Raw genomic sequence first — 13,395 nt, forward strand, 5'->3', positions numbered from 1 at the left:
TGACAACCTCCTTCCCTCCGCCAGGGCCTTAAAAATGGGTCGTGGCTGGGTCTTCCAGCACGACAATGACCCAAAACATACAGCCAAGGCAACAAAGGAGTGGCTCAGGAAGAAGCACATTAGGGTCATGGAGTGGCCTAGCCAGTCACCAGACCTTAATCCCATTGAAAACTTATGGAGGGAGCTGAAGATGCGAGTTGCCAAGCGACAGCCCAGAACTCTTAATGATTTAGAGATGATCTGCAAAGAGGAGTGGACCAAAATTCCTCCTGACATGTGTGCAAACCTCATCATCAACTACAGAAGACGTCTGACCGCTGTGCTTGCCAACAAGGGTTTTGCCACCAAGTATTAGGTATTGTTTGCCAGAGGGATTAAATACTTATTTCCCTCTGCAGAATGCAAATAAATTCATATACTTTCCACAATGTGATTTTCCGGATTTAATTTGTGATGTGCTATCTCTCACTGTTACCAATAACCTACCCTTCAATTATGGGCTGCTCATGTCTTTGTCAGTGGGCAAACTTACAAAATCAGCAAGGGATCAAATACTTATTTCCACCACTGTATGTTTATCAGATGTCAAGCTTCTTTTTTGGGTCACAACGTGAAAAAAATACTTCCTGACATTAGTCCTGAGTCTGCCCCCCCCCCCCCCCCCCCCCCCCCCTTCAACCTCAATTCATGTCCTTTAGTTCTACTGCCTTCCTGTCTCCGGAAAAGGTTTGTTTGCGGATTAATACCTTTCAAATATTTGAACGTCTGTATCATATCACCCCTGTTTCTCCTTTCCTCCAAGGTATACATGTTCAGGTCAGCAAGTCTCTCCTCGTATGGTTTGCAATGCAAATCCCATATCATTTTCGTAGCTTTTCTTTGCACCGCTTCCAGTCTTTTTACATCTTTAGCAAGATACGGCCTCCAAAACTGAACACAATACTCCAAGTGAGGCCTCACCAACGACTTGTAGAGGGGCATCAACACCTCCTTTCTTCTGCTGGTTATGCCCCTCTCTACGCAGCCTAGCATCCTCCTGGCCACGGCCATCGCCTTGCCGCATTGTTTCTTCACCTTCAGATCCTCCGACACCAACACCCCAAGGTCTCTCTCCTGAGTCGAGTTTACTAATCTCTCCCATCCTATCCGGTATCTCTGTTTTGGGTTTCCGCCCCCCAAGTGCATCACTCTACACTTCTTGGCAATAAATTTTAACTAATCTATAAGTATCTGGAAGAAACCTAAATAACTTCCTGAGTCTAACTATTACCCAAAACTATATCTCAGAACTTAACCAATTAACTATAAACTCAAACTAACTACAAATGAACCTCACAAAGTGATAATATTAATGTGCTCAGTCTATACCCATTCCAACCATTATAACTCCAAGAGGAATATGTGGCAGTGTCTCAGATGGAACCATCATAGCAGATTAGGTGTTCCGCCTCCTTAAATCATGTACATACAACAAAGCCGGCCACAGCTCCTCTGACAGTAGTCAATTCTAATCAGTTGTATTCAACCTTATGTGCACATATATACATAAATATATATATACATAAATATATATTGAAATCAAGTTTCTATATACTCATTTATACCAGTACTCTGTATAATTATAGTACAGCAAGAGGCCCTCACTGGATGCCCACCGGAAGGGTGGAAGGCCAGATTTTAGGACTCAGGCTGTAAAAATACCAGCTAGGTTTAAAAATCTATGACTGGCTGAGCAAGGACTTGCTTTTCCTGCAAGTTAATATGTGTTCTAGCTTAAGACCTATCCACTGGAATAGTGGTGGGCCAAGCTACATAGCTTTAAACAGCTGAAAAGCACTGACTAGGCCTGATAACAAGATGATGGCCTTATAGCAGAGAGCCTGCAAGAGCAAGGACTGCTTGGTGAGTTCTAATGAAACCTGGTGCAACTTCCAAATTGAGTGTAACACACATGATGTAGAAATTAAAGACAGAAATGATAAGAAGTTTGGTTCATAACACGGAGTCTGTCTTTAATAAGTTGGCACCCAGATCACAAGATGTTATGAAATTGATATATCTATATTTAGATATCTTCATAAGAACAAAGTGTTTACAAAAAAGGAAATTACACAATAGCTTGCAATAGCTAATGTTTGGATGTTTGGATGTCCGTATCTAGGGAAGTGTTTACAAAAACGGAAAGAGGGGCACCTGGCCGGAGGGCATGACTCATAGATTGAGCAAGATTAGAAAAAAGTCCCTCTCAATAGACTTGTATGGGGACCAGATGGTATATAAGGACTGGTCACCCAAGCATATTTCGGAGGTTCTCCCCAGCGTATCTAGGACGCAGAGCTCCAGTCAGCTGAATCCAGAATTTGTCTGATGTATCTGATTAAAGTCTGATTTGCAAATAAACTCTTCATTCCAAATGATGATTTGTGGGCTTCACTTAATGATGAAAGGCTGTAAGTATAAATGCTTTTGCTACATCAGGCTATCATTCGCAGCATTGTATAACCTGTAGTCTAAATCCAGTTTGTCATAAGGCTGGTATCTTTTCCTTAGACCTAACGTCTCCCTTAGAGGCAATAACTCCTTGATTACCCCAGTACTAGTGTTATTTAGAGATGGAGCCAGATTAAGGTCACTCTAGCCTTCTTGGGGGGGCCCGGGACCCCTCTATTCACAACAACTCTTATAACATTCAGTTTACATGGCACTTTACAAGAATTACTCAGGAAACAAAAGGTACAACTGTACTGTTGTACAGACATAAGGAGATATGCTAAATCATGTGCTGAAAACCACTGCACAAACAATGTATAACACCCTACATAAATATGCAAATAACAGTATTGTACATTTAACTCAAAAATGATTCAAAAATTGCATATGAGGTTTACTTCCCTTGAGGATAAATTGTGCTCATGTTCAAACTCCACATACTCCACACTCTATCCATTCATCCCGTCCATTCTCACAATTTCAAATAATAATTCCCTTTAAGGAACAAGTTTCCTGGTTTGTGTTTTTAGCTTTCTCAGTTCATCGTTGGCCCATGGTGTCGAGTTATGCTTGCGTAAGGTTCTTGTTTGTAAGGGTGAAATTTCATCTAGTATGCTTTTGCATCTTTTATCCCATTTTATGAGGTAGTATATGGAGTCTGTTTTAAATAAAGAAAGAAAGAAAAAAAAAGAAAAAACTCTCTCATCATCCACTGTCTTTCCTGTGGTACAGAACGGTGGGTGGGGTGAAAGCGCTAGGGGGCGTGTTGCACAGGGCACAATTCCGAATCAGGAAATTTCTGATTGTTTATACTTAGAACATAAGAGTAGCCATACTGGGTCAGACCAATGGTCCATCCAGCCCAGTATGCTGTTTCCAACAGTGGCCAAGCCAGGTCACAAGTACCTGGCAGAAACACAAATCGTAGCAACACTCCATGCTACCAATCCCAAGACAAGCAGTTGCTTCCCCATGTCTGTCTCAATAGCAGACTATGGACTTTTTCTCCAGAAACTTGTCCAAACCACTTTTAAACCTAGATACACTAATCGCTGTTACTACATCCTCCAGAAAAGAGTTCCAGAGCTTAACTATTCGTTGAGTGAAAAAATATTTCCTCCTATTTGTTTTTAAAGTATTTCCATGTAACTTCCTTGAGCGTCCCCTAGTCTCTGTACTTTTGGAATGAGTAAAAAATCAATTTACTTCTTCTATACCACTCAGGATTTTGTAGACCTCAATCATATCTCCCCTCATACATCTCTTTTCCAAACTGAAGAACCCTAACCTCTTTAGCCTTTCCTCATCTGAGAGGAGTTCCATCCCCTTTATCATTTTGGTCGCTCTTCTTTTAACCTTTTCTAATTCCACTATATCTTTTTTGAGATACGGCGACCAGAACTGAACATAGTACTCAACATGAAGTCGCACCATAGAGCAAAACAGAGGCATTATAGTATTTTCGACCTTATTCACCATCCCTTTCCTAATAATTCCTAGTATCCTATTTGCTTTTTTGACCGCCACCACACATTGAGCAGAAGATTTCAGAGTATTATCTACAATGATTTTTCTTGGATGCTGACTCCCAAGGTGGACCCTAGCATCAGATAACTATGATTCGGATTATTCTTAAATTTCATCTGCCATTTGGATGCCCAGTCTTCCAATTTACTAAGGTCTTCCTGCAATATTTCAGTCTGCACATGTTTTAACAACCTTGAATAGTTTTGTGTCATCTGCAAATTTAATCACCTCACTCGTTGTTCTGATTTGCATATCATTTATGATGTGTTCAACAGCGCTGGTCCCAGTACTGATCCCTGCGGCACTTCACTGTTCACCCTCCTCCATTGAAAGAAATGACCATGTAAACGTACCCTCTATTTTCTGTCCAATAACCAATTTCTAATCCACACCAGAACCTTGCCTCCAATCCCATGACTTTTTAATTTTCTCAGGAGTCTCTCATGAGGAACTTTATCAAAAGCTTTCTATAAATCTAGATACACTACATCAACCAGCTGACCTTGATCCATGTTTACTCATGCCTTCAAAGAAATGAGGCAAATTGGTGAGGCAAGACTTCCCTTTGCTGAACCCTCTGTCCCATTAAACCATGTTTGTCTATGTGTTCCGTAATTTTATTCTTTACAACAGTTTCCTTTTTTTTTCCCGGCACGGACATCAGGCTTACCGGTCTGTAATTTCCCAGATCATCCCTGGAACCCTTTTTAAAAATCGGCGTCACATTGGCCACCCTCCATTCTTAAGGTAATATGGACGATTTTAGCGACAGGTTACATATTACTAATAGCAGGTCAGCAGATGCTTTTCTTTGAGTACCCTTGAATCATGTATGCCATCAGGTCCAGGTGATTTATTACTCTTTAATTTGCTTCAGTATATCTTCCAGGTTCACCAAGATTTCCTTCAGTTCCTCCGCATCACCATCCTTAAAAAACATTTCTGGTACAGGCAGATCTCTTACATGTTCTTCTGTAAAGACTGAAGCAAATAATTAATTCAGTTTTTCCACTATGGCCTTGTCTTCCCTGACTGCCCCTTTTTCTCCTTCATGATCTAATGGTCCCACGGATTCCCTCGCAGGCTTTCAGGTTCTGATATACCTGAAAAAGTTGTTACTGTGAGTTTTAGCCTATCGGCAAGTTTCTCTTGGCATCTGACTTACCTTCTATGGAAGTGCTGCTGGTTTCACTGCTTCTGCTAGGTTTGGTACTCCTGGGGTTTGTCCCAAGAAACACACTGGCTGATTTATTTTTGTGGGTGTAGGCTGTCAGTACCTCTTCCAGGTCACTCTCACTAAGAATCAGAGAAGAGGAGACATATTAAATAAAAATACTGGCTTACCTTTCACAATTCTTGTTTTGTTATTTCTACATACTTGTCTGGAAGCCTCATGTTTACCCTGCCTCACCAAAGGTTGCAAACCAGTGAAACACCACATCTGTCAAGATCATCTACAGCAGCTCCACAGCTTGCCTTTTTCTGCAATCATGCTGCAGTTAAAACCACTTCTATAGCAGTGACACTTAAAAGTAAGCATGGACAGTTAACCTCCAACTATTATCTCTACAAAATACCTAAGAATGCAGTTTTCTGATTAGAATCATTCTCCTGCTGAAAGTTTCACTAACAAGCTAAGTATATGTATTTTTGAATTAGAGAATAATTTGTACTAAATATATCAGAATTTTAAAACGTTATAATAATTTGAATGTTGAATAACAATGCCTCTCATGTAATTAGTAGGTTTGGTGATTGAAAAAAAGATTCTGTGTTTATCAAAGGGTGAGATAATAGTTTTGTGCTTTTAAATATTTGTTATATAAATAGAGAAGTTGTTATAGTGATTTATGATTATAGACATTTAGAGACTAATTACAATCTGAGTCCTTCTATTACAGTATACTGTGTTTGTTTTATGCCATGCCAAATGCTTAGGATTGAGAACAAAAGAATATACTTTTATCTTATCAGACTACAAAACCTTCTCCCACATGTGTGCAATGATCCCAAAGTGCTTGTTTGCAAATATTATGTCCCTGATATGAGGCTCCTATCCAGTTAAATGGTGCTCAGTGTCCTGGCCACTGATGTTTAGTAGTCCTTTAACTGGGCAGTGCTGCTACATATCATCTCCGACCGCCACAATACTGTCTGGATAGTGTTGGGGCAGTCCATGTCGGGGAGCTGGTACTTATCCACATAGCAACGAAGTTCAGTCCGCTAACCAATTAAGTGGATAAAGTTAGGACATCAAAAAGGATGTCCTGTCATGTCCCCTACCTCAACGCAAGCGACGTCCTCAGGCTGCGCAGGGTCCCGTCGACACGCACACTTGACTGGCACAGCCCTGAGCCAAGTGTGTGTAGTTTATTTTTGTTACATTTTGTACCCCGCGCTTTCCCACTCATGGCAGGCTCAATGCGGCTTACATGGGGCAATGGAGGGTTAAGTGACTTGCCCAGAGTCACAAGGAGCTGCCTGTGCCTGAAGTGGGAATCGAACTCAGTTCCTCAGTTCCCCAGGACCAAAGTCCACCACCCTAACCACTAGGCCACTCCTCCACTTCTCTGGCTGCAGGCTCCTTGATTGCTTTGCTTCCACCCACCTGGGTCTGCTCTTCCTCTGCCTGGCTTTCCTCCTATTGGTCTTCCGGTTCCTCCTTCCCCTGCTTTTGTCCTACGGCTGTGCCCCTTCTCCCTGCTGATGTCAGACGCCAGCACTTTATCAGCTGAGCTCTCCCTAGACTTCTTGCTTCGGCTTCTACTTTGGTAGGTGTTACTTGCTCAGTAGTGTGCTTCTCCTCTACTTTGTTCTTCGTTGCTGACTTAGCCTGTACCTGGATTACTCTCGTGTCTGCTGCCTGCCTACTGACTCTGCCTGTACCTGGATTACTCTCGTGTCTGCTGCCTGCCTACTGACTCTGCCTGTACCTGGATTACTCTCGTGTCTGCTGCCTGCCTACTGACTCTGCCTGTACCTGGATTACTCTCGTGTCTGCTGCCTGCCTGACTCTGCCTGTACCTGGATCACTCCCTTGACCTACTGCCTGCCTACTGACTCTGCCTGTACCTGGATCACTCTCTTGCCTGCTGCCTGTCACGTTCATCACCCCGCTTCCTGCTCCATCTGGTAAGCCCTGCAGGCCGCCCGCACCTAGGGGCTCAACCTCTGGGGAATGGCGGTCAGTGCTTGTGAAACCCGGGGTTGTTCGGCCGCCAAGCAGAACCTGGTCCGAGTACCGGGCTCGGCAGTGCTCTACTTGGTACAAGAACTCACAAGTCTGACATGTCCAGACTTTATCCATCAAGCTACCTGCTAACTGATCTGAATATTAAATGGTAAGTGGTTAACTTCCAGGAGGTCATTGTTACTTGAATATTCAATGAAAGTGTCCGGACATGGCCCAGCACTGAATATCCAGGCTCAGTTCAGCCCACAACAGCAGTAGCGTAAAAACATCTGACTGCCATGGGCTGAATATTAACTCATATGTAAAACCACAAATGGCTTTCCTTCAGTAATGGTTTCCGTCTTGCCACTTTTTTATATGGGCCATGTTTATGGAATGTTTTTGAAGTTGTTGAACAGTCAATATTTTCCACGGTTTCAGCTAAATTTTGTCAATATGGAAGAATACCACAAGAAGTTGTCAGCTGTTGGAAACATGTGAAGGAAACAGAAAAACAGTGGGCAAAACAGAAAAGAGACATTTTAAAAACAACAAACCTTTTTGTTAGGAAAGTAAATAAAAGCTCAAAAAAGATAAGAAAAAGAGGATAGCTTTCATAAACTACAAGGGACTACAAAAGAAAAAGGAAGACAAGCAACAATATCCAGAAATGCTAAGAGAAAATGGGAAAGTAGTTGGAAAAGCAAAGATCCAACCGTAAGAAAAAAAAAACAGGATTCTTCGCTTTGGCTCAAGCTGCGTCCACAGCAAGCCAACCAGTAAGCATCTGGTTAGTGTACAGTTAAGGGTTACAGACCCAGCCAGCCCCGGTAGATGGTCTCTCGCACAAAGTTAGAAACTGTAATTATCAGCTTATACTTCTCTATAATGCTATTGTACAAAAAGGCTCAGTACTTAGAAAGCATAGAGAGACATTCTCTCTCTCCAGAGCTATCAGCTGTGTGTCGGTGATGGTCTCAAGCCAAAACTCTTCTCCATCTTTGTTCACAAAATTCCAATAACAGACTTCTGTCCACTGTCCTCAGGTGACTGTTTTGGCCCAATCAGATCACGCATTTCTCCTGTCCAGCAGATGAGATGTGTGCATGTATTATGTATTTCACAATTATTATAGCACTCTATTCAATGCACTAAGAGGCACAATGGAGAACATGGAGGTCCCTGTGAGTGCTGGCGCCGACCAAGGAGGACCACAAGTCTTGTCTCATACTTCTGTCGGTGTAAATCTATCTTGTTACCAACTTCACACCCAAAGATGAAGTGCAGATGCTCTTTGGATGCCAACTTGTCCTTCAGCTGGCAGTTAGTGTAGAAATGCAGGGAACTTTCAGACAACCATGACAGTTTGCTCTTGATCTAGTCAAAGTGTGGTTCAGGTTTCAGTTGCACAAAAGGTGATACATCAGGGACACCCATACAGTTTTGGTGGCTCTGCTAACTGACCTATTCAATGTTTCTTTACAGTTAGGAGTGGACTGGACAAGTCCCATGAAACAGAGAGGCAAAAGGTCCACAAGATCCAGAGCAACAACCAGGTGAATAAAAACAAAATGTAGACCAAAATGATCCAAAGTACAGTTTATTGATCAGACAACAGAACTGGAGAGATAAACATATGACTTGGCCAAGTTTCACCCTGTATTAGGCTGCCTCAGGGGCTGAGAGTGCTGTTAAAAACAAATACAAATAAAAATACTATTAAAAAAAACAATTCAGTGTGAATTAAAAGCAGTGTTTATGATGCATGAACCACAATTGCGCCAAAAGTACAAAAACCAATTGTCTACATACATTTCAGACATATAACCTTAAATACAATAAGGGCACATCTTTTTTAAACAACCCACCTATACAGGTAAAATATATTTATTTATTTAGACATTTATATGCTGTATTTTTCCAAACAATGTTTAGGTTCAATGTGGCTTACAGATACAAATATTTACAGAAATATATACTGCATAGTGAAGTTGACTGCAAATAAGCATAATATATTTTACAATAAATCTTATAAGTCAAAACAGAAAAACATGTAATTTATTTCAAAATGTTATGGTAAAATTATGTCTTACCTGATAATTTTCTTTCCTTTAGTCACAGCAGATGAAACCAGGAACTGGTGGGTTGTATCTGCCTACCAGCAGGTGGAGCTAGAGAACACTGAAGAGAAAGCAGTAACCTTGGACGCCCAGTTCCTTATCACTTCAGTATAGGTCGCATCCCCAAATCAGAGGATAAGGATAAAGTATCGCAACAAGAACACTCCTCACACCTAAGTGGCAACAGCCAAACACATAACTTGAAATTGTCAAAAAAAATAACAATCACTCCAGTAACACTTCTTCTTTCTCCTCCTTTATTTTATCTTAATCCCAGAAATCAGATCCCTTATCCGAAGAAGGAAATGTGCGGCTAGAACAATAGAGGGCAAGGATCCTGGATTCATCTGCCTCGACTAAAGGAAAGAAAATTATCAGGTAAGATATAATTTTACCTTCCTTATCCTCAGCAGCATATGAATCCAGGAACTGGTGGGATGTATCAAAGAAATCCCCTAAATAGGGTGAGAAGCCGCTGCTCCCTGAAAGAGCACTGTCGCTCCAAAAAGCGCATCCCCCCGCACCAAAACATCAAATCTGTAGTGCTTAATAAAGGAATGTCGAGAAGCCCAAGTGGCCGCTCAACAAACGTCATCCAGAGAAAGGACACCTGTTTCAGCCCAAGAGGTAGCCTATGAGTGAATAGAATGGGCATGCAAGCCATCAGAAGGAATCTGACCCTTCACAAGGTAAGCTGAAAGAATGGCTTATTTAAGCCACCAAGCAACAGTCACTTTGGAGGCAGAAAAACCCCGTCTAGGACCTGACAAAAGGACAAAAACATGATCCGAACACCGGAAGTCATTCGTCATCTGAAGCTAGCAAAGAAGAGAGCGACGAACATCCAACAGTCTTAGAAGAGAAAAATTCTGCGGAAAATCCAACCTCCAGAAGGAAGGTAGAAAAAGTGGATGATTCAAATGAAAAGCCGATATGACTTTAGGCAAAAAAGATGGAACAGTCTGTAGCGTAACACCAGAGTCTGAAAATTGAAGAAAAGGTTCCCGACATGACATCTTTATCAGTGGCCAAACACAAGGGTTCAAACTGAAATCACCCATTATTATCATGTTGCCCAGTTGTTAGCCTCCCTAATTTCTGAAAACATTTCTACATCCGTCTGTTCATCCTGCCAGGCGAACGGTAGTACACTCCTATCACTATCCCTTTCCCCTTTACACATGAAATTTTAATCCATAGGGATTCCAAGATGTGTTTTGTTTCCTGCAGAATTTTCAACCTATTTGATTCAAAGCACTCCTTAACATGAAACGCTACCCTTCCACCAATTCGATCCACCTTATCAGTATGATATAATTTGTACCCCAGTATGACAGTGTCCTCCTTCCACCAGGTCTCAGAGATGCCTTTTATATCTAATTTTTCATTTGGTGCATTATATTCTAACTCTCCCATCTTATTTCTTAGGCTTCTGGCATTTGCATATAGACATTTCAAACTATTTTTGTTGTGCCTATTTACATCATGCTCAGTACTTGACAGTATTAATTTGAAATCTTTTGTCTGATTTTTATTTTTATTTAAGGACACCTGATCTACTATGGTCCCTTTTGCAACCTCACTACCTGGATACCCTATTTTCCCTGTTTTGGTGATATCTTTAAAAGATACCTTATTCCGAACTATGCGCTTTTGAGCGATTGTTGTCCTTCCCCCGTCTCTAGTTTAAAAGCTGCTCTATCTCCTTTTTAAATGCTGATGCCAGCAGCCTGGTCCCACCCTAGTTAAGGTGGAGCCCATCCTTTCGGAATAGGCTCCCCCTTCCCCAGAATGTTGTCCAGTTCCTAAAAAATCTAAAACGCTCCTCCCTGCACCATCGTCTCATCCACACATTGAGACTCTGGTGCTCTGTCCGTCTCTTGGGCCCTGCGTGTGGAACAGGTAGCACTTTAGAAAATGCTACCCTAGATGTTCTGGATGTGAGCTTTCTACCTAAGAGCCTAAATTTGGCTTCTAGAACCTCTCTCCCACATTTTCCTATGTCATTGGTACCCACTTGTACCAAGACATCCGGTGCTCCCCAGCACTATCTAAAATCCTATCTAGGTTAAGCATTAGGTCCACCACCTTCACACCAGGCAGACAAGTGACCACGCGATCCTCACGTCCACCAGCCACCCAGCTATCTACAAGCCTAATAATCGAATCACCAACTACAACAGCCATCCTAACTCTTCCCACCTGGGCACTAACTCCTGGAGACACATCCTCAATGTGAGAAAATATTGCATTCCATGGTGTTTGATCCTGTCTACAGGATTACTTCCAGTTGCACCAAGGTGATGCTCTCCTTTTAGAAGCCCTCCCTCCTCCAAGGCAGCATATGGGCTGCCTGACTGGAGGTGGGACTTCTTTACAACATCCATGTAGGCCTCCTCTATGTACCTCTCTGTCTCCATGAGCTCCTCCAAGTCTGCTACTCTAGCCTGAAGAGAACGGACTCGTTCACTGAGAGCTAGGAGCTCTTTGCATCGAGCACACACATATGACATCTCACTGGTTGCACTGCTTTCCCTGTTGGACTACTGACTGCATCTTAGTATTATAGAGTTGTTTTATTAAAACTTCTTAAGGTACTAGGGATGTCATGTGACTATAATGATCCTTTTGACTGTTGTAATTTGTAATGTATTTACGGTTTGCTTCTTACAAACTAATTAAATGTACTTCAGACTTTAATGAAAACTAAAAATTCCCTTTTTATTGTCTTAAATAGAATAATAGACTATAAAGGTAAAATTATGTATAATCATACCTGATAATTTTCTTTCCATTAATCATAGCTGATCAATCCATAGACTGGTGGGTTGTGTCCATCTACCAGCAGGTGGAGATAGAGAGCAAACTTTTGCCTCCCTATATGTGGTCATGTGCTGCCGGAAACTCCTCAGTATGTCGATATCAAAGCTCCATCCGCAGGACTCAGCACTTAGAGAATTACACCCACGAAGGGACACTCTGCCCAGCTCACCACCGCCGAAACGGGGGAGGGGAATTAACCCAGCTCATCCCCACACAAGTGGGGGAGGGGAATCCGTCCAGCTCATCCCCGCGGAGCGGGGGAGGGACACCACACCCGCCGATGCGGGGGGATCTGGCTTATCCTGCAACCGCAACCGCGGGAGGAGCTGACTGACCCTAACACCGCAGAAGCGGGAGGGGTACAAAACTGCCCTACAGCCGCACGAAGCGGGAGGGAGTGCCGGCAGAATTTTAAGTCTCAATCCAGCCCCGTAAAACGGAGGGGAGAGGAATGCAGCAGCTCACTGTAACACAAACTCGTCTTAACTCTTGAAGAATCCAAGTGAAAAAACTTGAACACGAAGTCTTTCTGAAGTAACTGAAGACTGAACTTGAACCTGAAATGCAACCAGAATAAAAACAGTACAGATATCTGGGAGGGGCTATGGATTGATCAGCTATGATTAATGGAAAGAAAATTATCAGGTATGATTATACATAATTTTACCTTCCATATCATCAAGCTGATCAATCCATAGACTGGTGGGATGTACCGAAGCAGTACTCACCCAGGGCGGGACATAGAAATCCCTGACCGCAACACTGAAGCTCCAAACCGGGCCTCCGCCCGAGCAGCCACAGTCAAGCGGTAATGCTTGGAGAATGTATGGGCCGAAGCCCAAGTTGCCGCCTTGCATATCTCTTCCAAGGAGACGGAACCGGCCTCTGCCATCGAGGCCGCCTGAGCTCTTGTGGAGTGAGCCTTCAGCTGGATAGGCGGCACCTTCCCCGCGGCCACATAAGCCGCTGCAATGGCTTCCTTGACCCATCTTGCCACTGTAGGCTTAGCAGCCTGCAGACCCCTACGAGGACCTGCATACAGGACAAACAGATGATCCGATTTCCGGAAATCATTGGTCACTTCCAAGTATCTGATGATGACTCGTCTCACATCCAGATATTTAAGAGCAGAGTACTCCTCTGGGTAGTCCTCCCTACGAAAGGAAGGGAGACAGAGCTGCTGATTCACATGGAAGCGAGAAACAATCTTGGGCAGAAAGGAAGGCACTGTGCGAATAGTCACTCCTGCCTCAGTGAACTGCA

At 42.7% G+C, this 13,395-nt stretch overlaps 1 protein-coding gene across 1 annotated transcript in view; it reads right to left on the minus strand.

The window, feature by feature from the left end:
* The window catches only part of TTLL5 (tubulin tyrosine ligase like 5), a 482,374-nt gene that overhangs the window by 125,585 nt on the left and 343,394 nt on the right, over positions 1 to 13,395 (minus strand). Inside the window, exon 26 of the mRNA XM_030213729.1 lies at positions 5,183 to 5,313. Coding sequence (XP_030069589.1) covers positions 5,183 to 5,313 — 131 coding nt within the window. The remainder of the gene's footprint in view (positions 1 to 5,182; positions 5,314 to 13,395) is intronic.

Source organism: Microcaecilia unicolor, chromosome 9, assembly GCF_901765095.1.
Source record: "Microcaecilia unicolor chromosome 9, aMicUni1.1, whole genome shotgun sequence".
Taxonomy (NCBI): Eukaryota; Metazoa; Chordata; class Amphibia; order Gymnophiona; family Siphonopidae; genus Microcaecilia; species Microcaecilia unicolor.